This window comes from Ornithodoros turicata, chromosome 3 (genome assembly GCF_037126465.1).
Source record: "Ornithodoros turicata isolate Travis chromosome 3, ASM3712646v1, whole genome shotgun sequence".
Taxonomy (NCBI): domain Eukaryota; kingdom Metazoa; phylum Arthropoda; class Arachnida; order Ixodida; family Argasidae; genus Ornithodoros; species Ornithodoros turicata.
In genome coordinates this window covers 18320687-18345948 of record NC_088203.1, presented here as the reverse complement: position 1 = coordinate 18345948, position 25262 = coordinate 18320687, and the positions used below count along the sequence as shown (strand labels likewise).

At 45.6% G+C, this 25262-nt stretch overlaps 1 protein-coding gene across 2 annotated transcripts; it reads left to right on the top strand.

Annotated features, from left to right (window-relative positions):
- Window positions 1-9158: 9158 nt before the first annotated feature.
- Window positions 9159-14954, top strand: LOC135388247 (uncharacterized). 2 transcript variants are annotated; one of them, XM_064617665.1, is made up of 7 exons: window positions 9159-9396; window positions 10256-10354; window positions 10540-10635; window positions 10802-10931; window positions 11028-11075; window positions 14462-14678; window positions 14796-14954. In XM_064617665.1, exons 4-7 carry the CDS (start codon window positions 10923-10925, stop codon window positions 14930-14932), a joined length of 411 nt encoding a protein of 136 aa, XP_064473735.1. In that variant the 5' UTR covers window positions 9159-9396; window positions 10256-10354; window positions 10540-10635; window positions 10802-10922; the 3' UTR covers window positions 14933-14954. The 2 variants fall into 2 exon arrangements, with proteins under 2 accessions (XP_064473735.1, XP_064473734.1); XM_064617664.1 differs by having other exon boundaries at window positions 9161-9396; window positions 10465-10635.
- The last annotated feature ends 10308 nt before the right edge of the window (window positions 14955-25262 follow it).

Here is a 25262-nt window from a genome sequence, read left to right as displayed (position 1 = left end):
AATTCGAAGCGTTGATACCGTTTCGAAGCTACAGTCAGAATTATATCGGTACCAAAGCGGAGTAGCGTGGCTGTCCGAAGGACGCGAAGATAAATGTTAGCTGAACATTCGCCGGAACTGTGTTGGGCTACAATACAGTTAATCGGTATTTTAAAAATACGCGCATATACGGAACGCTGCGATCGGACCCGTTCCAAATCCACACACACACGATCAGTATGCACGCGCTTCAACTCTGTCTCATTGGATGCTGCCAATCGTTGCCTTCTCGTGGGGATCCCATTCGTTGCCGTCAAAGAAGACTGTTTTCATTGCGTTTCTCTTCTAAACGGTAGCATTGTGTGAACTAATTTTGTTTGAACTGCACTAATTGAAACACGGACTTTCATTGGACCGAAGTTATTTTTTCATTTTAGTGCCCGTTTAAGATAATGTTTAGTGTCTGAGGATACTGAACATGCCGCTGCATCCTCCGACGCTTTCTTTTTCGATCAACAGCGTTTGCTACAAAAATTATAACTGTGTTTGTGTTTTGTGTGTTTGTTTTTGAAAATAATCAACGATCGTAGTTTCTCTTCCTTTGATAGTGTTGCATAACGTGTTTACAGCCCCTGTGAGAGGCCAGGTTTTTGTGGCGAACTACGAAGTGATATCCACATTTGGTGTGGTCAAAGGAGTGTGGAAGGAGCAGTATTAAGAATTTCAAGATTTAGTTTCACACTTGAGCATCTGATACTGATACCGTATTGTAGAATATTGAGAGTACGATGGTCGCAAATGACGGCGACTGCAGATGGAACATCTGACGAGATCTGCGTATACTTATGTCCCATACCCCTTCGCGCCCCCCCCCCCCCCCATTCTTTACTTCCGGCAGACTGGCAGGGCTTCGAGCAAGAGCTCATCAGCTGAAGATTACCACACAAGGAAAGGACAAGTTGGCCGGAAGAAAAGAGTGGAAGGAGAGAAGGGAAAAGGATCTAGGATAGAACTATAGGTTGTGTGTCATTAACGGTTTTTGTTGGCAGTGGCTTGTCTCGTCCTTCACCTCGTCTGCAACCTTGACACACTATGTACAGATATATGCATATGTGTCCATATACACAAACGCGATTCAAGGAATGGGCGCCGCCATCAGTGCTGCCACCCTGTGGTAGTCACGGGAACTGTGTGAACTGCCGTTTGCCGAGCTCATTCATTTTCCCGCGTGTGTTTTCGTTCATTTTCGTGTCCGCTCGTGTTCATTTCGTGCCGGTTCATTTTCTCCCGCTCGGGAACCGGTGTAGAACAGATACCGCATCGGCCAGCGCTCCTGACGTGAACAACGGTGCATATCGCACGCGGAAGCAAGCAATCTTCTTTTTCCTTGATCTTTTCGAACGTTGATACGCTACTCAGATGTTTACCGGATGACTAGCTATATGGAATGTTACGTTATCGTCAGTGATACTCATTAAAGACGGCCGCGACGAGCATTTATCCAATGGGAAGAGCGATTTTGGCAGTCCGTCCGTGTTGTGTCGTCGCTGGGAACGAGGCTAAGGAGCGCACGTACACTAGTGGTTTGAGAATAACGTGACAAGGTATACATATATATATATATATATATAGACCTTGTTACGGCCATATGTATACAGGGTGTCATGCGGTCAACGGCATTTGTTCTTACTGGGTTTTTGCCATCTCCTCATGTGATTGTCGTGCAACGCAAGTTTAATTATGTAAATTTTTGCGAGCTTAAATCGGAAATTTGCCTAGTAAAGGTCACTTTTTTACCCCACCAATGTGAAGACCGTGTCTAATTTACTCAAATTAGTGCTAATTGACAGGGATATTCAGGAGCTATCCCATCGGAAAAAATAGCCGAACATCATCCTCTACGGAGGTCGCACAGAAGAGCGCACGATGAATTTTTCAGCGCAATCTTTGTCAGTCCGACGAAAGGAGGTTGGAAACCCAGCCCACCCCGGCATCGCAGAAGGAGATAACGCAGGCATGGCTTATCACGTCCGACTTTCGCTGGGATAATGCTTTCCCTCTCCCAATTTTACGAACTGTTACTTTTTCTACTATCACTCTGTGGGCTGGCTTCGGAACCTCCTTTCGTCGGACTGCGAGCGATTGCGCGCAAAAAGACATCGCGCGTTATGGTCCGGTGCTCCGAAAAGCAACATATTCGGCTTTTTTTTTTTTTTTCGATGAGATAGCTCGTGAATATCGCTGTCAATTATCATGAATTTGAGTGAATTCGGTTCGCTCTTCATACTGGTGGAATAAAAAAGTGACCTTCCCTTGTCAAATTTCAGAGTTCAGTTCACAAATATTTGCATAATTAAACTTGGGGTACATTACATTAACTTTACAAGGTGGCAAAAACCTAATAAGAACAAATGCCGTTGACCGCATGATTCTAGGTGGCGTAGTTTTTTTTATTATAATTCAATGACACGTTTTCTGGGACACCCTGTATATATAATATTTATAAAATATACAGGGTGTTTCAAAAAACGTGTCATTCGGACGGAAAAATACGGGGTAAACGGCATTTGTGTGGCAACTGAATTTGCCGTCTTTCAAGAATATTTTCATTTGATTTTAATTAAAAGAAATTGAATTTCTTTAATTGAACTCCAAAATTTCCCAAGTCAACCTAGCGTTTTTTTTTTGTTTTTTTTTACAGAATGAGAGAGCCCGTAGCGAACTTAGTCAGAACCACCAAGAAATCCGCTCGATATTGCAAATGGAACTGCCCAAAAAAAGTCCCGAAATTGAGGCTTCAGAGTTTCGGGTATTCAACAACGCACCAAATCAGTCGCAAAGATGCGCGGAAGGCAGGACATGCTCCTGCCCCCATGAAAGATAGAAGGCTGAAAAAAAAACAGGGCGGGAAAAAAGAGGCGGAATCATTTTTGGTTGCCGCTCATCAACGTATGGTGGAATGTCACCCGCCTTGTTAACGGCGCGTCTTGTGCTGCACGCCGGTCCGGCGATAAACTGTTCTAGCTTCGTGAGGGCAGGAGCACGTCCTGCCCTCCACGCGTCTTTGCGACTGATTTGGTGCGCCGTTGAATACCCGAAACTCTGAAGCCTCAATTTCGGGACTTTCTTTGGGCAATATCGAGCGGATTTCTTGGTGGTTCTGACTAAGTTCGCTACGGCCTCTCTCATTCTGTAAACAAAAAACGTTAGGTTGACTTGGGAAATTTTGGAGTTCAATTAAAGAAATTCAATTTCTTTTAATTAAAATCAAATGAAAATATTCTTGAAAGACGGCAAATTCAGTTGCCACACAAATGCTGTTTACCCCGTGTTTTTCTGTCGCCCCGTTTTTTTATAATCTCCGAATGACACGTTTTTTGAAACACCCTGTATAGATACTCATGGAACGATGCGACAGCACCAGAGGACACGTGTTTCGCCGTGTTTGCGGCTCGTCAGCTCTGGGTAGCTGCGCATCGTTCGGAATTGGCAAACCAGGGGTCACTCAATGAGCGATCTACACCTGGAAGGTGACTGAACACTCCTCAATGCCACAGTGCAAGCCAGTGAATTATAATGCAGGAAAAAAAGCCATAAAATAAACAAGTAGATGATACCAGAAGTGTTTGTTATTCAAAATTACATATTAAGATGGCTTCTATGGCTGCACGCAGTGAACCAGATACTCATGGAACGATGCGACAGCCCAAGAGGACACGTGTTTCGCCGTGTTTGCGGCTCGTCAGCTCTGAGTAGCTGCGCATCGTTCGGAATTGGCAAACCAGAGGTCACTCAGCGAACGCTCTACACCTGGGAGGATGACGGAACACTCCTCAGTGCCACAGTGCAAGCCAGTGAATTATAATGCAGGGGAAAAAAGCCATGAAACAAACAAGTAGATGACACTAGACGTGTTTGTTATTCAAAATTACATGTTAAGATGGCTTCTATGGCTGCACGCAGTGAAACAGGTATTGATGGAACGATGCGACAGCACCAGAGGACACGTGTTTCGCCGTGTTTGCGGCTCGTCAGCTCTGGGGAGCTGCGCATCGTTCGGAATTGGCAAACCAGGGGTCACTCGGAAAGCGATCTACACCTGGTAGGGTGACTGAACACTCCTCAATGCCACAGTGCAAGCCAGTGAATTGTAATGCAGGGGGAAAAGCCATAAAATAAACAAGTCGATGACACTAGACGTGTTTGTTGTTCAAAATTACATATTAAGATGGCTTTTATGGCTGCACGCAGTGAAACAGGTATTGATGGAACGATGCGACAGCACCAGAGGACACGTGTTTCGCCGTGTTTGCGGCTCGTCAGCTCTGGGGAGCTGCGCATCGTTCGGAATTGGCAAACCAGGGGTCACTCCGCGAGCGATCTACACCTGGGAGGATGACGGAACACTCCTCAGTGCCACAGTGCAAGCCAGTGAATTATAATGCAGGGGAAAAAAAGCCATAAAATAAACAAGTAGATGACACTAGACGTGTTTGTTATTCAAAATTACATATTAAGATGGCTTCTATGGCTGCACGCAGTGAAACAGATACTCATGGAACGATGCGACAGCACCAGGAGACACGTGGTGTAGATCGCTCGCTGAGTGACCCCTGGTTTGCCAATTCCGAACGATGCGCAGCTACCCAGAGCTGACGAGCCGCAAACACGGCGAAACACGTGTCCTCCGGTGCTATATATAAGGGAAGATACTGACTTCGTTTCCTGACGAATTCTGGTACTCCCGCAAAGGTCCCCTAACTAATCCCAATCGTGATCTTCGGATGTCCGCGCTCGTTTCGGTGTCATTGTGAAATCTTCCCCTCTCTTGTCTCGTCCTCTTCGCTATCCATAACTGTTACGGACGAACCTACAATGGCGGTCGACGGTGCTGAGCCCTATAGAACTGTCGCTTCAAAATGATCATAGGAACAAAAAGCCTTGAACGACTGTCGATCTCCACCTACGTAATAAAATATCTCAGCCGCACATTCACCATCGTTTTCTGGTATGATTGCAAGGTGCATTAAAGGCACTTAATAGTCACCTTAGGGACATACAGGACATCGTACATAAACTACAGACTGTGCCTCGTAACAATATCACCAAGCACGACCAGGAAAATTCTCAAGCTGTGGGAATAGGATGTGAGAGACTCGAAGCAGGAACACAACTTGTCCAACACTAGGAAATACTTGTCTATACTGAGCATATCTACCGTCTATGCTAACAGACTTGTCACGACGCTGCGCCTCCGCGAAGATTCTGTGGAGAGTGATTGCAGAGAAATCGGAGTTCCACGAGCAATCGTGACCACGCGAGTTTAGCCTACTATCCATACACTGTGGTAGGTCACAGAGCGCGACATCTGCGACAACCGTACAGCCTTAGAAGCATGAACGCGTGACAATATGATCAGCAAAGTAGTTCTAGTAGTTATTGATCTGTTCCAGTTGTTCTTCTCTAGTGGTTCTTTGTAGAAACTTTTTTTTTTTGCTTCTGGTCTCGGCGTCCATTGCATGCACGCCAGTCATATCTTCTGAACAATGTGTCTGCCCTGAGCTCACGTTGCCGACTGGCAAAAAAAAAAAAAAAAAAAAAACAGCGAAGTTTCCCCTTGTCTGATGCAGCACGGCACGTCGACTTACCAAAAACATGCAAACGGTGTACTGCAGCAGAAGTAAACAAAGTCATGGAAATAAGTTTTTTACATGATTTCATCTCGACAGCCCCGAACTCTGTGCGTTTCTCGGCCGATTTGCTATGCGGGCAATGGTCTCAGTAACTGGATTCGCCCAATGTTTGGCATTTGTTATGACACTAGACATTTTGAGTTGCACTTCTTCTTGCTCTTTTTTGTTTTGTTGTTGTTTGTGGGGTGGCGTTCAACTTTTTCGTCTATTTACTACTCCATATTTTCGTTATTTCAATCAACCAATGATCCAATCAATGAAAAACACTGTCCCGCACGGTGCTGTTCTTGTTTGTGCTATGCAGAGCTGCAGGGTCCGTGCAGAGAATACCACGGGACGAAGCCGATAGGGGCGTCTTCTTGTTTCTGCATACAACACATCCATCTCGCCAAATCAGACGCTGTATTCTAATGGTAATGATTCCTAATACCGTCTTCGAATCCCCAAGGTATCTATACAATTTCACTTTTCCCACGTCTCAAACCCAGAGCGTTCATATAGCCTCGCTCCCACATAAACGCAAGACCGATAGATAAACGATCCTAGAAAAACTAATGTCCGGCTGATGAGATTCCGAGCACGAGCCTGTGATATCTTACTTAGCAGAAAAAGAATTATGAGCGGTTGTCATAACCGGACCTAAGTGACAGCTTCACTCGGATATAATCCACTTGAAAAATAGAATAGGCGTTATGGAGGCGGAAGTCGCACATGGATAAAAGAAGAGGAAATGAAACAAGAAGAGGGACACCCAGAGATGTAATCGCGTTCTTTGCGACGAAAAGAAAACATAAATCTTCTGCTTGCCAAAGTTGCTCATAGGGAGGAAAATATATATATTTTTAAAGTTGCTGGAGCACGAGTGTGTCGGAGACTTCAAACACATCCCATGCTGTTAGCTGGACGACTGAATAGTCTCTGGTGAGAAATGGATGCGTGCCGCTTCATAGGAGAATCATCAGGAGCCTTCTCGAATGCCCGACATGTTTATGATGTGTGTATGTAGGATCTGCTGCTACAACTGTGCCGGATTGTGAGGTAATGAGAGATGCTGCCATGTGGCATGGCGTAACGTGGGCGAAAAGTGTGACAATCAGTAGTGAGAGAGTCGGTGGCGCTGGAGGTTGCGGTCTCGTAGGTTCGTAGGTTGTACCAAGTGTTACACCCTAGCCGCAAGCATAAAGAACAGCCAGGACATAAAATCTGTCTGGAATCTTGGAAACGCGCTTAAGTAAATGAGTCAATGCCATTCGTAGCGCGGATAGAGTCACGTGTCACACATAATCGGCAGTGAAGCTCCACAGGTTCCTTTCAAAAGCCTGCTCTTTAATACGACAAACTCAGGTTCTAGTCAATATCTTCGCAGTGCATGTAGATTATTTTTTTTCTTTAGGCAATCCTAAGTACGGAGTTAGAAACATTCTTTTGACCGATTAAGTAGTCAAATGGGGAATGCAGAGAGCTAATTGGCGTTAATCTAGGTTCACCGATCGCCTTTCGTTGGGGGCAACGGCGGAGAAACGGCTGAACCGGAAGGTTTGAAACGCCTGTAGCCGCACAACGCCGAGATGGGATCCCTGAATTTAACACCGTTAATGTTCCCTTCTTATGGTGGTGGTGATGATGAAACTGCTTGCCGTAGTCGGCCGCACTTGGGCGGGCAACGTCACGACTATCACAGGGGGGATTGTGCGTCCTGGGCCTACTTCACGGGGAACTGTGCCGACATTCGTCTTAAAGCGTCTGAGGAAAAGGCAGGGAAAACGCCCAGGCACCACAGCCGACGCCAAGATTCGAACCCGGTCACTTTACGGTCAGTTGTCCGTTCTTGTGGTGTTTCTAGATCCAAGGGACACCGAACGAATGAAAGAATGAACGACTGGTTGATGGGTACAACGCAAGCACGTGCCATCACAACTAAACACTAAGCCCTCGCAGAACTTGCCATCTCCTCAAGAGCTGCAGAGCACCTTACACGGCTACCAGTAAACTAATAGTCAGATACAAGAAAACAAACCCACATTTTCGTAAGATCTTGAAAGAAACGTCAAGTGACGCGACTGACAAGTGCTGTTGGCCGATTCTAAACAAGGGACCACCAGGGGATCTTACAGTATTGTCTGCTTATCGCTTCCTCCTTGATTTGCTTCCCTTTGAACCGAAACTATAGGGGCTCCTGACGTAATGCATATGTGCATATCGGGCCCTGTTGAAAAAACCAGTAAGATTTAAACTGGAAATGTTACTGGTCAGACCGGAAATGCCACTGGTCACACTGGAAATGCCACTGGTCAGACTGGAAAAGACTGGATATCGGACTGGCAATACTGGAAACCAGTTGATACTGGTCACTGGATACACCGGATTTTCACTGGATACACTGGAAACCAGTGTACACTGGTCACTGGCAGTACTGGATTTTCACTGGATACACTGGAAACCAGTGTACACTGGTCACTGGCAGTACTGGATTTTCACTGGATACACTGGAAACCAGTGTACACTGGTCACTGGCAGTACTGGAGTTTCACTGGATACTGACTGTACTGGATTTTAACGGGGTACACTGGAAACCAGTCTACCGCACTGGAGTTTCACTGGGACAAGTGAAACTGGCGCTAGATATACTATAATCCAGTGTACACTGATTACAGATCATAGTCCCACTGGAGTAGAGTCCTATAGAGATCAGAGATGTGTTAGTTTTACTCATAACCTTCAAAAAGTAATTAGTCGCGTCACTTCTTTATAATGCATAACGCTAAATCGTTACTTTTGTACAGTATGCAGTTACTGGGTATTAGTCATTACTTTGTCTTCAAGTTGTTAACAGAGTTACATTAGCCGTCAAGAATATAATGGCATTATACATTACATGCTGTATGCACACTTGGGTCTCAAAAACATAATGAATTACGCGCTGCCTCATTTTTGCAACGCATTACCGGTAATGCGCTACTTCAAACATGATATTACATGGTTAATCAATTATGCGCTAATTGCAATCAATCCAAGTAAGTCGCCCTGATATGGAAGCTATGTGGATTTCTGAATCTTTGACGTCGAGACGTCAGCGTTGATAAACGAATCCCAGACGAATCCAGACGAATCCCAGATGAATCTGGGATTCGTCAGTTTATCAACGCCAGCTCATTTCTTCGCTCCGATTTTATGTCGGCACAGTTCACATAGAATGCGGCCCAGGATGCATATTCCCCACGGCGTCAGTCGTGACGTTGCCCACTTCTGTGAAGTCGACAACAGCGAGCTCTTTCACCATCATCACCACCGTCGCTCAATTAAAAAACAAAAAAACAAAACGAGAACACTTGCTGGATTATCGAAACTCGAGGCATTCGTGATATTTCGTTATTCAACGGAATTTGTCGGCTTAATAACATAAAAACAAGCAGTGTGGAAAATTCATTCAAAAGTCAATAAAGTCACCAAACCGTCGCTTGTTTCGGTTTCAAACCGCTGCGTCTAGCGTCTAGCAACCATGAAGAAAGAGCACAAAGCAGCGTTCAGCGGGCTTCCTCGTGGTTTCTTGTGTTCAACTCATGTGTATGTTATCGTTGAGTTTAATCGGCAAGATATACTGCATCTCGTGCGTGACGTTTGTTGATGTGTTCGCTATTCGTCTGACGACGCAAAAGCTGTTGTGCCAGTGCCGTGACTACATGCCGTACAACTTGCCGGACCAGCCCGGACCAGGACCATGCCGGTAATGTATTATTTATTCGTTTCGTGTTACTTATTCACGTTAAACTAACACTAAGGCGTTGTATTCTCGTCTTTTGTGTTTTGCGTGCTCTACCATATATATCTTCAATGCAGTGGGTGTATCTTCGCAGTATAGGTGCAGGATTCAGTTCCTCCAGCGCTTTGTCTGCATAAATGTGATAGATATTTGTGCAAAAGAATATTGTGTTTCTCGTTGTGTATGTATGAACAGGAATTCGAAAGTAATCTTTCCGCTTCATTACGTTTATGTCGATTACGGTTGTTGTGTCGTTTCACCGTCAGTGCACAAATGGTGTTGCATTGTAGGATCAACAGATCTGGATGTGTATCATGGGTGGGCAGTTGCAAGCAATCAAAAAACAAGAGCCTGGTAGTGTCCTGCTATGTTTTGAACTATCCATGTTCTAAAGCATTGAGGCTTTGTTGAGTGTGTCTTTGCAGTCTGTTCCAGTCTCAGAATAGTTATTTTCCACCGTATGTGTTGGTTTATCGACAATTTTTATCGCGCTGCCTTTGGCTGCTGAGAGCCATCAATCACTAAAATAATTTTGCTCATTTAGCAAGTGCTAAAGAAGGTCAGAATGAATGAATGACCTTTTTATGCTGGAAATTACATATGTTGACAAATTTAAGTCATCACTTGGACAGGTAACAGATGTTTGTTGATTGTTGCTGCACTGAGAACAGATAAAACTGTTCCGTTTTGAAATATAGATCATGCTATTACTGCGAACAACCCAGAATCATTTTTTAATGTTTTCTTAATTGATGAGTGCACAGAGTGATTTAGTAGCTAGCTCAACTTTTGAGAAACCCTCTCTGACCCTATTTCCTTTCAGAAATTGGTGTCTCATGTCAAGCACACACAAGAAAAGGCGCTGCAGCATTTGCAGCACATCACTTCACGGTATATGTGAAAGCATACTTCGGCAAATAAGGTGAGCAACTATTCAATGTCTGTAACATTTTAATTATGAGTGTTAATATGAGTTCCCATTAAGAACAATATTTGCATATTACGTGATGAAATTGTCAAACACACATCTAGGAATACACCAGAAGGACACCACAGGACGCTTCAGAGTCTGGATGTACCATATCTGATGAAAATCTTGCACCACAGAGGCTGCTCGATGGATGGATGGGTTACAACCCTGATGAAGCAGCGAAGTTCAAGGGAACAACAGGTGCACGACACTATCATTGCTGGACAAAATTGGTGAGTACAATATACATTCATTGCTGTAACATGTATCCCTTATGGTTACAGCAGTGCATTTATTGTTAGATAAAAGTCATTATTAGGGACTTAATGAGGCCGAGGGCAGCCACCTCATCTCTGTATTTTTCGTGCCCTTATTTACACTTGGGTGTTTGCCTTGCAGAGGTTGAACAGAAAGATGCCGCACAGGGAACGAGCATGTCACTCAAACTGTTTGGCCGGAAATCCTGGAGCAAGAGGAAACTTCCGCACAAGACTACAAAAAAAAGTAGACTTAGAAGTCCATGTATACGGTGTGTTCTCTTTTTTGTTCTTTAGTGCGGCTTGATTATTAGTACTGTATGTTTGTTAGATAATCATTTCTTAAACAACATGTTTCTTCTTTGTAGGGAGAGCACCTTTGGTGGAAGAGGCTTGTCGGTCGACACTGTTATTTGGTACTTAAATATATTTTATCTATTTATATTACTACACAACAAAATCAGCCAATTTCAGGTATGCAAAGGAAGGACAAGTGCACACCACGCATTCCATCACTTATATTGTGCCCTGGTTCATTTCAAAACCTGCACCGGTTGTCATGCCTCCCTACATGCCATCACACACATTGCGTTCTGTTGTTGACAGTAAGGTTTTTTTGAATCTTGTTTGCTCATCATGTTGTAGAGGCAGTGAAACCTCCCTAGTACCGACGTTCGTGGGACCAACGCTTTAGTTCACAAGACAGAGGAGTCCGCATGTGAGAGATACAAGACATTAGGGCCGTTACTTTACGCCAGGAATTGTATCAATAATATCCTGAAGTGTTGAAAATATCTCGAAGAAGTTTTGAAGAAATCTCGTAAATAAACATGTGCTCTAAATTCATGCGAAATCGAGTGGAAAAACTTCCAATACGTTAAATGCTCAATTCGGGGAGAAATTGGTCTCAGCTACTCAAAAGCTAGCTCTACTGGTTCGGTACAAATGGTTATGTAATTGCTGCCAAACAAGTTAGTGTGCATTCCGACAGATATCTCAGTGAGGGCAATTTGACGGGTAAAAATCGGGTTTCACCGTAAAAAGGACACCTTGAATTGGCGGAAGAATCCGGTTAAACCCTGAAACTAATAATTATGCACTTTATGCAAAAAGTTCAAACTAGCCTTGTTAGAGAGAGGCGATAAAGTACCCAAGATGTGACTACCTTCTCCATGAGGGATATACCATGGTCTGTCGATACCAAGTCACCATGTTAACCGTAATTGTTTTGCTGTAGCTGCTCCTGTGTGCCAAAATCACTTGCCATATGTATTTTTCTGTCATGTGCCATTTATAATTGCTGAACAAACTGGCATGTATGAGTCTCACTGATTGCATTTCGCATTGTACTGTGGATTCCAAAAATTAATTTTGAACCTGCGATATCATGAGTACCCGTGTAAGCTGCCTGTGCCTGCTTCCTGCCTTCACCAACAGAGGGGCACGGATCACTGCAACGTATCATGTCAATATTTCTCGGTCCGCTTCTATTTCTATGGCACACCTTCGTGCGTTTCCCATTTCACAGGGCCTTCGGTCTCTCTGATGTTGCATTGATTCCCGACGATGACACTTAGTTGTGGACACGTCCACGTCGGCATTCTTATTTACGTGCAACCCTGTTATATGCCGTTGCGAGACCAACTGATGGCGTCTGTCTATTATACCACAGTGACTGAGAGTGGACTACTGACTGACGTTATGTAGCTGAGTATAGCAACAACTTTTGAAACAGTTTTGTCAATGCTGCACAAGGTGTGAATTTTTTAATTAAATTTAAATTTGGGAAGCGCTGCGAGTGGCTGACTGCTGGAGGTGCCGTCTTTATTACAGCCGCAAAAAGAAGTAACACATTGCATAGGTATCACGCCTTTCTGCGATGGAAATTATCGTGACATCTATTTGTGACATATATTAATAAAAAAGAATGAACGACGCGTTCTCACGACAAGGGTTCGCCTTGTCTGGCGTGGCGCAACCTTCCTCTTTATTGACCAAATCCTGTCTAAGTGACCAAATAATGAAGGGGCTCAGGGGATGCATATGTTACCTATGCAATGTAGCCGGGCAGTTTTTTGTTACTTCTTATTGCGGCTGTAATAAAGACGGCACCTCCAGCAATGAGCCACTTGGTAGCACTTCCCAGTACAGAATTTTTTTAAGCACACACCCTGTGCAGTATTAACAAAACTGCTGCAAAAGTTGTTGTTATACTCGGCTACATATCGCGAGTCAGTATTCCGCCCTCAGTTGCTGCGGCATAATAGGCATACGCCATCTGTTGGTCTCGCAACGGCATATAAAAGGGATGCACTTAAATAAGAATGCCGACGTGGACATGTCCACAACTAAGTGTCATCGGCGGGAGATCGAAGGCCCTGTGAAATGGGAAACGCGCGATGGCGTGCCACTCGAAAGTGCAGTCGGAGTGAAGGCCGCAACAGCGAGACCTGGGCACAGAGAAAAATTCGCTGCGTTCACCCTACTAAAATAGTGCAACGTATTTTTGCAGGTGGATTTAGGGGAAACGTTGGCCTTTCAGTAACCGCAAAATTATTGGAATAAGTATTGCAGGGGCTGAGGTATGCCATACCAAGCATTGGCAATTTTCTGCTCTCACCTAACTTTACTGCCATCTCTTTCGGCAACACACGGTGTACACGAGCCAAGAGTTACGACTGCACTAAACAGAAACATAGAAAACGAAAACATTTGTTCTCTCAGCTCAGAAAGAATGTGTGCTGCATGGAGTTTCAGTTAACTGTTACGAGACCATACATTACAACGCAGGGATCAATAGAACAGCAGAGATAAGCAATAAGACTATGTTGTCATGTGTTGTGTCACACTATGACGGCTTTGTGGGCTGGTTGGTAGCCTTTGTGGTTGCGTTGATCTTTATTTCATCCTCATTTTCACATTAAACACAACACTATCATATTAGCAGAGGTGTATGAGGATGCATTACAAGACCATATGCATATTCAGCAAAATTCTCGCCTACGTTCCAAAACTAACTCCAGAGTAGAGCAGTCGCGTGACATGGTTGTACCACGTGAACATGGGGGTAGGGGAACCCTTGGGTAGGTGCTGGTATGGGCGTGAGTACGATTCTCAACATGACGACAGTGACGTTTTGGCCCCAGGACATCAGATCTGCTGGCCGCTGTTTCGCTTTCATGACTGTGTTGAATTCAGTATGGGGTCATCTGCGTGTGTTCGTAAAGCACTCACGCCATTAATTTGGGGTATTCATACCGCACAATTTGAGGAACGGTAGCACTGTTCTGGTCCGCAGCTAGCTCAAAAACGCGTAGAACCAGCTTTCCATCTTCACATACAGCGAGCTGATGTGTGTGGTACATATGGTTCCGTGCATGGTGCTCTGTAGAAAACATCAAGTCAGAAAATCCGCAATGGAATTTCAGGACGTCCTCCATGATGCAGCCGAGACAAGCTCCAGCAAAAGCAGACGACAGCTTTGACGTCACTAGTCCTACCTACCCCCGTCTGATAGGGAGTAAAGCCAGTTGACTCCGAGTAGCTACTCTCGAGGAGGCTACCCACTTTTGGAACAGGTCGTGACGTCATAGAGTAGGTTCTGGAACGCGGAGAATAGCTACTCTGGGGTCTGTTCTGGAACGTAGCCCTCATAAACACTCAGTGTCCGAAGAGATTTTCTTGACTTAAGGGGTAATTTGACTAAAGTAGGGTAAAGTAGGTTATGCTGGGTATCGTAGTAATTATGGATGAAATTATACTTAACCAGTGTTTGATTCAAGCAAACTTCACTGTATTTCAGGTTCACCTTGGCAATTACTATTTTATCCCCGTGGATAAATTCACGTACATTCAGCAGGGAACAACAGACATAAAGCTTGTCAAAGACCTGGCACGCCACCTCTGGACGCCAGAGGAAATGACTACAAGAAGCATGACTGGCAAACCATGTCGCAGGCCGGGAGTGACCGCTGGCTTGAAGTACCAGGCAACCCCTGAAAAGCTGGAGGCCGTAACAAGTAAGCTATCTTTTGTATCACTTGAGATTAGGTCAGATGCAGAATGTAATGCCCTTCTAATGACCGCTTCCACAGAGGACACCTTTATGCATGAATACCTTGCTTTTTCTTTACCAGATGGCCGCTCAAAGTACATCGACAGCCACCCCACCGAGGTGCCGAAAGATGTGCGCATGAGAACTGTCCGAAAAACGCTAAGTGATTTTTTTGCTGATGTCGCCCGCTATGGAAAGCGGAGGAAAACAGTACCATAAATAAAGAAACTATGTAACATTACTAGGTTGTGAATGTCAAATTTATACAAAGGCGAACGTCAAAACATGCTGTTGAGCAGGGCCTACCAGTAAGCCCCAGTCTGCCAGTGATCTGACCAGTTTACCAGTGTGGAGACTGGTACCGGTAAAGCCAGTCTGCCAGTGAGCTGGCCAGTCTACCAGTATGGAGACTGGTACCAGTATAGCCAGTGACTATACTGGGTCAATAATCCGGTTTGGCACTGTAGACTGGTTTCCGGTCTGCCCAGTGATACTGGTTTTTTCAACAGGGGGACGTTCTCTGGATGTCTTGATGTACTCTAGGATTATGCCATGAGCAAAATTTCTTCCTCCACTTGCTTCTCTAGCTGGAAGGTCGGTTCGTTCTGACGTCCGATGATCGGGAACTAATTTCCATAAAGTCGTCTGACGGACATGGGGCTCAACAACGACGAGGTTTATTTACACTTATGTACAACACAAACGTTACAACATACTGCTACACAACTCTCCGGGCTGGAGGTAAAATTCACACGGGTCTCAGACCCTTGGCAAGTGTTTTTCTTCCTCTCTTCGAGCTCCGACACCTCCTTAAAAGGATGACAACCTGGACCACAACCTCAACCGAGGACCACCAATCGGACGGCCCGGGTTCAAAGTGTTGCAACTCCCAATTGGATTGTTTTACAGCAAATCTAACGCAATGTGCAAATTGGCTCTTCTGTGTCGTCAATTGGCTAAGCAACAATGGTTCTCCGAAGAGGCTTGGTCCTCCCTTCTCTATCAGGTTGACCCAGAGTCCACTGCCATCGTTTCTGAGGAAGGTTGCTACGTTGTTTCATCGGCTTCGCTTAAACGTGCCCTGTAGCGGGTGACTGCGACAGAGGCTTAGGAAGATTGATTCTCAAAACTGCTGCATATGCAGGACACTGTGCGTGTGATTGAGGACAGTCGACGACACCAGTAGCATTAGCTGCAGCTCCAGGCCACCTTAGCTCGCTTGGACAGCCGCCCTCTTGATGCAGTGAAGGTCACCGACCAACAATTCTAAGTCCTGCAGGCTGACATTAAGCTCGTGGATGTGTGTGATTTCACTGTAACAAACGTGTGACGTATATGCCCCAGGACTGCTATTTCCTTTTCATTATTTATTTATTTATTAACTATTATTTCATTTACTCTGCTGGATATTTAATCGAACTGGAGTAGGCGGGTCTCTCCATCAGCGCCCCATTCTCCATTTTATTTTCATTACAGCAAAGCAAACCGAGCCTGTGAAGTTTTGTTTCGAAGTGACACTATACAGACGAAAAATAAAAGTATGTATTTATTTTATTTTGCATTATAAATCAACCTAGCTCAAATGATCAGCACGTGATATATGAATTACGTCAGTGAACATTACGCGCTGCCACGAATTCTTCAAAGAATCCGCAAAACTCCATAGTTTCGGGATCTCCAAGAGTAGATAATGCCATAGTTGTTGACGTCGTTTGAATCAGGGAGAGTCTCCCATTGTAACGGCGCAAGCGTCTCCGCTCTTCAACCAAACGTCGGCTGTCCTCCATCAGCTGAGGTGAGCAGTCGGAAATTGACTTTCGGGAATAATGTTGCCAGACGTATTACCGATAGTGCGCTCTATGACGTCATACTTCTCAAAACAAAAGATTAATTTTACGATACTTCGGCTTCACATAGGGGAACAATACTTCGGGACAAAGCAGTGTGAGGCACGTGGATTGTAATGGCATGAATTCGGTAGGGTTGTGAAGACACCGCGTTTAGTCCGTAATGGCAGTTCAGAGAATCCGTGGTCCGTAGCGTGAACTACAGCCCAGGTAAGAGTGGTAGATTAAAAGAGACCGGTTCAACGTAGGTCGAGGGCTGTTCTTCTTAGCTCACCTTTTCGAGCTGTTCACATTAAACGTAATTGTCACCACGCGATCCACAATTACACCTTTTTTTACAAAACTGCCCGCAGAGAATAATTCATCGCAGCAGCGAATTCATGCAACGAGGGAAGCCTCTTTTGTTCCGCGTATAGCGATGTCTGACTGTCTAACCTCCCAGTACAGGATCACAATAGCAACTGTCACAGGAGGGCCACTGAAATGGAATATGTCACTGTGCTTATTCTGTATCACTTATTCATTTCTGCCGTCTTCTTGAATGAGGGGAGGAGAAAAGGAACCAAAAAGGTACTCCGCGATTCGCTTCAATAGAGCGCAGATAAAAATGCGACCGTGTCAGCGACAGCCGCGTCGCCAGAAATGGAGTCACAGACGTTATGACAGTTCTGGAGGAAGCATGGGGCGGGCTTTGCTTTGGCTTTTCTAACGGACACACATAAGGTTATGCAGAATATTTTCGCTTGCGTGTTTGAGAAGGTTTCATGTGCACTATCAATTGTCAATTGTAATATGGAGAAATAAAAAGAAAGAAAGAAAGAAACGAACAGTACACGTTTCGTTCATGGCTAGTGCTCGTGGACACTGCGAAATATTACGGCGAAGTCCGTTTTAAGAGCCGGCATGAAGGGCACAGTTTGGTTCTGAGTTAAAGGTAGGACGCAGTTTTAGTCCTTGACAGCAAAGTCCTTTAGGCTTTGGTCGTTGATTAGTGTGTTTGACAATGCTATCAATGTCTGACATGACAGGACGAGGAATGGCTTCATTCTTCAACTTGTCGTCTCACTGCTGCGAAATTATTGCTGCGGAATTTCATTAACTTCGGGCGACACACGCATTCGAAAATAAAGCACATATGGCATGTAGGCTACAATATACCTGACATTGGACACAAACACATATTTGAACAATCATGTTGTATGGTCTGCAGAACAGGCATCGAATTCAAATGCGTCTTCAGACACATTTGTCTTGTCTTTCTTGTGGGACTGCAAGAGTATACCACTGAGACAGAAGTGCAGGAAGATGCAGAACGTGCAGGTTTACTTGGAAAATGAATAAACGAGACGAACGACATATAGTGTTAAAGAACAACTGGATAACTGGGACAAAAATATGGCTGCTTCTTACAGCGTAGCGCGAAACGTGTTTCCAATGTGGTAACTCTACATAGACTGGCGATCGGGGAGTGTCAAGTACCCTACAAAGCTACGGACGGAGCTACAAGGTGGTTGACCCCGTAAAGCTACGGCTCAGAACAACGATGACTAACCTAGCTGCAGAACATAACCTAATCACTAGTTGCAGAAGCGGACCCCACTTTCCCTGGTCAATCTTTCTCCCTGTCCCCAATAAGCCAGTTGCTATAGTGAACGCTGTTGGTGTCAGTCCACATCTGCTGCACTGCGTGCACTTCTGCATTTCTTCATCATGTACCACCAAAGACGGCGTCCTCCGCTCGTACATTTCTCAGACATATATATCAATGCTTATCCACGGCGGTTGTACTGGAAGGACGAACGTAAAGCTTCAACCGCGACGGGTCAACGACGTCTCTATCTGGACCGTTTACGCCATTATTACAAATGGGTGGCCCCAAACAGAAGAACTCTGGCTCCCACCGGGCAAATGACTTGAGCGGGACGCGGTCGCAACATGGCGTGCCGGCCGTCATACGTCCTCAGATAAGAGCCTTATAACGAGGGCGGAAGATGATTTAAGGCTGTCGAGGAAACGAGCAGTTAAGGCAGCGGCGGCGTAGTTTTAAGGACTCCAGTGTATACTGACGGCCGCCATATTTCAAACGTACGGCCAGCCGAAGCCGCCCAGTGAGCTTCCCCTCAAAAACAGATGAGAGCTTGTCAAAACTGTCGTTATCGCCGAGTCGTCAGCCATGTTGGAGCCACATTTAGCGGAGTTGCGACTGGGCGATATGCAAGGGCGTATTTTTCGAGAGGGACTCGCGTAATCTCTCCACTTTACTATAAACTTACTGGGATGTTAGAAGGACGGCGGCGTTTCATGATGATGTACGTTAGCTCTCGTAGTTGTTTATCGCGGAGATGCTAAGTATTGGTGGTGCAGGCAACCGTTGGTACGTCAAGCAACGTATATGCGAAACAACAACAGAAAAAAGAAGTAACCAAATCGTTATGGTGCGTTACCAAAGCAGCGAACAACGAAACAGAACGTGATAGTGATTTGATAGAGTAGTCCACTGCTCAAGACGAGCGAGATCTGCATTTTGCTTTCTACTGCATTCATATGCACCCTGAAAAGATATGACATCGCGACATGAGACATCGCGTCATACACGTTTTTGTGGCAATTTACGTATATCCAAAACTGCCAGAAAAAGGCGTACTCCTCCCACTTTGAACAAATCAGGAATAACAGAACAAGGTCACGCTCTGTGGCGGTCAGTCCCCACTGTGTTATGAGGTGAAGTTGCACCTTTCATTTTCGACTGTTTGTGGCACGCAGTTAATGTGATGTTGAACATGATGAAAGAAGAAGGAGACAGTGACTTTGGACAGTTGCCGTCCCAGGAGCTGAATTCATTACAGATAACCAAATAATGTATGGACTCTAAAAAAGTATGCTCTAGACATTCAGCAATATATCGAAGTACGCCACAGTGATTGGGGGACAGACATAGAGAAAAGACACCGCTCCAGAAGACCTCATCTTTTTACGACATTTTCGAATAGTTTCGCATACGTATGTATAGTGGAAGACACGAACGAGCTCTACTGCTTTGTCAGAGACACAACACAAATCTCTCTGGATCATCAGTGTCTTCACCTTTCTAGAGAAGGGTAAGACGACGAAGAGCAGAGTTGGCTTCTAGCAAGTGGTTACCGAAAACTTCTGCATGCTCTCCACATTATCATGCCCCTCCCCCCCCCCCCCCAAAGAAAAAGAACGAATTACCTCGGGACATTACCTTTCGGTTCAACATCTGTGTATGCCCTATCGAGGTAGTTGTGGCGTGTCTAACTCGGTGAACTGCTGGTGCGACCTTCAAACAAATAACCAGAAGGCTCTGCACTCTCGTTGCACACGATTACTATTTGCCAACTGTCCAACTTTCAAAATGCTCTGGGTTTATCTGCGTTTCCTGCATGTTCAAACACAATGTGAACACGCGAGCGTGCGATCAAAACTTTGCTGATCACGCCTGGTGCTTTCATGCGTGAATGCATTTACCAACTACGCTGATCACAGAAGTCCAGTGACCACATACATATCAAGCGTAAATATCTCGCCCTCGCAACATACACCCACAGAGATGACGTTATCAAACTGTCAGGGCTCTCATACTCTGGACATCGTCCCTGAGAAACAGCCAGTGACCAAAGTGACCGGAAGTGGCCCTGTCACGTGGCATCAGCTCAGCGCTGACAGATGCACTGGAGCCATCGCGCGGCTTCCTCCCGAACAATGCGGGAAAAGGGGGAAGCGATAAAGCCTCCTGTCTGATTCGTTTTCCCTCCAAACGCGGCAGATAAATCTCCTGCCTCCTGTTGAATTGGAGATGTGCCGCAAATATCGAGAAGGGAAACAGATTCCGCTATTGGATAAAGGGCTACCATCCCCGCTCCTGGTGTGTGCGCTGGTTGTATTTGAATTGTGGTTGCGGGGTTCACGAATGTATCAGAGGCATCGAAGGCACACTCTGCGCTGGACACAAGTCAGGCACACTCTGCACCAGAAAAAAATTACTGGAACAGAGTTAGCAGGGAATGTTAAATGGGACGGCTGGTAGATTTAGGGACGTCTTGGTCAGTATAAAAACTTTGCAGCAGCAAACTTAGCTGGTTGGTGGCATGCTATTACCGAGTGATGTGTCCGTCGGTATGGCTCCATGTTGCTCGAAGGGATCCTGCGTGCTGGGCCGACTTCACATGGAACTACGCCGACATTTTCTTCCCAGCGTCCCAGGAAAATCCCAATAAAAGCACTCTGGTCCCAATCAGTGCGGGAATTCGAATGCTGGTCACCTCCCAGCGCTGCCGTGGAAGGCCATCACGAAGCCACAGGAACTGGCCGGCACGAGGGCTTAGCGTTTCCCACTGTCTTCTGCAAAGTTCCCAAAGAGAGAAACGTTCTTCTCTCGAAATTAATTTGCGGTCATTGCGCCACTTGGACGCCAGAGGATTGTGCTACAACACAACTGCAATTCAGGTTCAGCATATGGAAGCGCCATGTCGAAGCGAAAAGCGCCATTCACGGATCATGAGTTCACTTTCAGACCGCACTACGGTACAAGAATTTGCAGCCCATTCAGCGTCACCCCTCGGAAAACGCCCTCCATTTCGCGTAATTCTCCTCTCCCGAAAAATATGTCACTTCTATTGCCAAGCCATCCCCACGTGGCCATTCCTTCCAACTATCACGTTCGTTAGTTGGCGATTGTACTCTCGAAACCCCAAAGCAGGCGACAACAAAGTTCACTTGCAATGAACTCACGCTGACAACCTCAGCGTCAGGCAACTTTTATACAAGCGACACCAAGTGGCCTACTCAGCTCTGTCACGCCTACTAATTGTCAATGTTAAAGAGAGGGCGCTGCAATAGCTGTGTTTTTCTTTTTTTACATGTACATCCACTCACAGGGTCGTCACCTTCACCCCAAAGCCAGCGACAAACACAGAAAAAGAGTCGGTATTTTCTGCCTTTTTCCTCTCGTACAACCGGATGGGCGGATCCACGCTCAGCACGCCATGAACAAACTTGATGACGACAATTTCTGTGCAGACGGAAACGGGCGACATCTATTGTGTTTTCACTCAAACGTACCCGCCTCCTACCGCCACCTGTTATGCTTTTAAAGCGTACCGGCGATGTCTATATTTCGCAGCATCTGTTTCCTTGTGTTCGTCCTGTGGCTTTGAAAAAGAAAAAGAACGAAAGCAGACGACATGTTTGACTCGGAAGAAAGAATCGGTTAAGCCTACCCCTTCTTCTGAACGCGATTGACCGCATGGGTTTTGTGACCGCCTTTCGTTGTGTTTATTTTGTGTGGCTCAGAAGGGGCCCTGTCGACAAGTTGTTCAGTGTTGCAGAATGCCGTGTTTACAGGGGTTTGACGGATTACGTTGTTCTGGGGACACGGTCGGTCAATCTTTGACCGTCGGCGAAAGAATAAAGAATAGCAAAGGCGTTTTCTTTCCTGACTGTAAGTATTTCGGTGTTCGCTTTCGAAAAGCATGAAGTAAAGAGGGCGCATCTTTACTTTGATGTGTACAAGGGGGCCGAGTGGTCCATTCGGTTTCGGAATGTTTATTGCGTTTCGTTGCTTTCATGCATGCTTGTGTGACCTGCCTGTTGCTTATAAATGGCAAAGTACAGGGTAAAAAATCGGACAACCTTCGATCCCAGGCAATCGTCGTCGTTACGCCGAGTTTTTCTTTTCTTTTTTTTTATTCGTGCATGCATAGACCAAATTAAATTTTTGCATGAAGGGATCCGAAAGTTTATAGTCTCATTGAGTCCCAGACAGTCGTAAGGTAGCCCCATGGAGGTACCGAGTTGATTCAACGCAATCCTTGCGTAATAAGTCACGTCCATTTCACAGAACGGAAGCTACTGCCATGATGGCCCGGATGGCAGGCTTATGCGTTTGAAACGGTTATCCTTGGCACTGCCCTAAAACACACTGTCGGAACCACACTGCTAAGAGAATACCTCAGCTCTTAACACGATGGAGGCCAGCCGCCGCGCAGGATGTTACCGTTATGACTTCTCATTTGTGGAAAGCTTGGGGACGTACGCCATTTTGTAACAATCAACATGATTACGTAAGTGTCACAAGAAGGTGTACCCGTCCAGTTTCCAACAAATCCGGAGAGAGAACGACGTTATTCGAGATGATGGATGGCAAGGATCGTGTTATTCGTTCTGCTCTGGCGGTCCATGGATGTCAGAGGTAGACGATGCTCACGGGGGGTGTGAACTACAATTCGAAGATTTCCGCCGTGCTTCTACTTCCCCCCAAACACTCTTTTGACCTTGTTTCCAACCACGGTACGTCAAGTCGACGAAGAAAACAACACACCACCTACATATACGATTAGCCTGCACAACAAACGCGCAACAACACAATAAAAAATAAAAAAATCCACATAAACAGGCACATCCCCCTTTTTCCGGTCTCGCTTTCTGTTTCCACACACCGCACACAGAAACTTGTGACGTTATCGGCAGCAAAAGTTTTCCAGTGACTCCCAAAATCCCCGAGCGACAGCTCGAGCGTAAACAAGGAGTGCTAAGCGGCAGCGATAAGAAAACGCCAAGCGACGTCGCGCACACAGTCTGCACGCAATCTCCCGACTTCAACGTGGAGAAATCCACCCGAGCTTTTCACGCCATCGTCTGCAGCGTCAAGAAACTCTGTTGCGGAGGGCGGGAACGAAGAGAAAGGAGGCCTTCCCGAAGAAGCAGAAGACAACTTGGATGGTGCTGACATCATGTCGTCTGCTTGTCTTTTGTTTCGCTGTCGTCTGCCTTCCAAATCTTTTGTTGCAGCATACACTTCGCTGACGATAAAGCAAGTGCGGCGTCGAAATCGTGGCGTTCTCATGGGTGATGACGCGATGTATGTCCGCAATGGGGTGAGGTGTCGGTTTATTAGTGGTTATCAGAGATTACCACTCCTGATATGTGGAAAGCACCGGGTGTACATTTTTTTCTGATCCCGTGTTAGCGCCGCGAAGCAACTGTGGCTATCAGCGGCGTGCAGATGTGGACAGCTGCAGAGAGGACAGTAGGAAGGAGCGGGAGACAGGGGTTAGTATGGGCCGACTTCCGGAGGGAGCTGTGCCGCGTGCATGTTTTGTGACATTTAACGTAACCAAATGAGTGCCACAAAAAGAAAGAAAAAGGAAAAGTGTCACCTCCCGTTTTCAACAAATCAGGCTGAGAGGGCGATATAATTCGGGATGATGATCGGCTAGGAGCCTGTTATGCAGTATCGCTCTGTATCTCATAGTGCGCGATCGCAAGCGTCAGTCATTACAACATTGAAACGTTTACCAGGAGAAAAAGGCATGCTAGAACAGCGGCAGCGCCAATGCCAATCCAATAACTTAGACGGTACGTAAGAAACAAAAATCACTCAAAAATATGAAAGGAACAGAATGTTAAGCACTGGCAAGCTTACATGCAACAACGAAGAAAAACAAAAACCAATCTGTTACCCGGGGCGCACGTGGTTTTCAAGATGAGAAGTTACGCTACGCATACTGGGTCTTCCAACTTCCGGTTCGAAATTTCGCTCATTTGCAGCAAAGCAAAAGTTTATAAACTCTGGCTTCAACGACAATCAAGGCGAGTTCGCCCGGGAACGCCTGCCCCGCAAAGATGTAGGGTACTTTAAGAAATACTTCGCACGTACTTTGTTTAATGACATAGATAAGATTTCGTGACACATCGTACACGTTTCGGTTTCGTTTGGCGTGCGCTTTGAAATCGCGATCTTTTGCTGCGCGTGATGTTCTGTTACAATGCGATGGATTCGATGCTTCAAATAACAAAGATAACGAGCAACGTTTCAGATATGGCACAAGAAAATGTATTTTACGCAGCAAACTTCTGCACTGTACTGTACTACAGTGTCCTACACTGTACTGTAGGGGACACGGCTGTCTAAAATCAGCACTCCGTGCTTTATCTCATTTCAAATCTCCACGTTTTCCAAGACTATTTCTTTCGAGTAATAAACATGTGGAGCGCATGATCCACCTTCAAATACGATAGCACAACACTTTCAAGCGCAGCAGACGTAATATGGGACGGCGAAGTACCGAGAGGCGATTTCATCTAACCATGTCCCCAACAGTACAGAGCACAGCATTTGATGACAAGTGCCTACACCCCTTAGTTCAATTTTCGTTTACGCTGATTCTCTTTTTTTTTTTTTTTTTTCTTCAAAGGCGCAAGTTCCCAGGGTACGCGATACATTTTATGTCCTTCTTCCGCATAATTACTGCAGTTAAACGCGGAACATCCACTTATTTTTATGATGAAATCACGCTGACGCTATACGACTTCAGGACAACTTCGAACCGGAAGCGTATATCCACGTGACATTGCAACTTCCCTTACGTCATTTTGACAGGAAGCTGCAAACCACCCATAGATCCCAAAAGATCCGGAGTAGATCATATAGCTCCCGACTGCTTCGTCGCAACAGGGTCGGCCAACTTGATAGCCGACTTTTACTCCCGCAACCACACTGCACGTTCACTCGCACAAGCAGCAACGCCAGAGTGGAGTGCCACTAACCCCTATTAATAAACTCTATTGTCACCAATAATGCAAACGCGCCGAAAAAGTGCTGTCTGTAAGGGAGTCTCCAATAAAAAGCTCTAGGAAGGCTATTGTCCCATATAATCCCGTATAGTAGGTTCGCGCACACG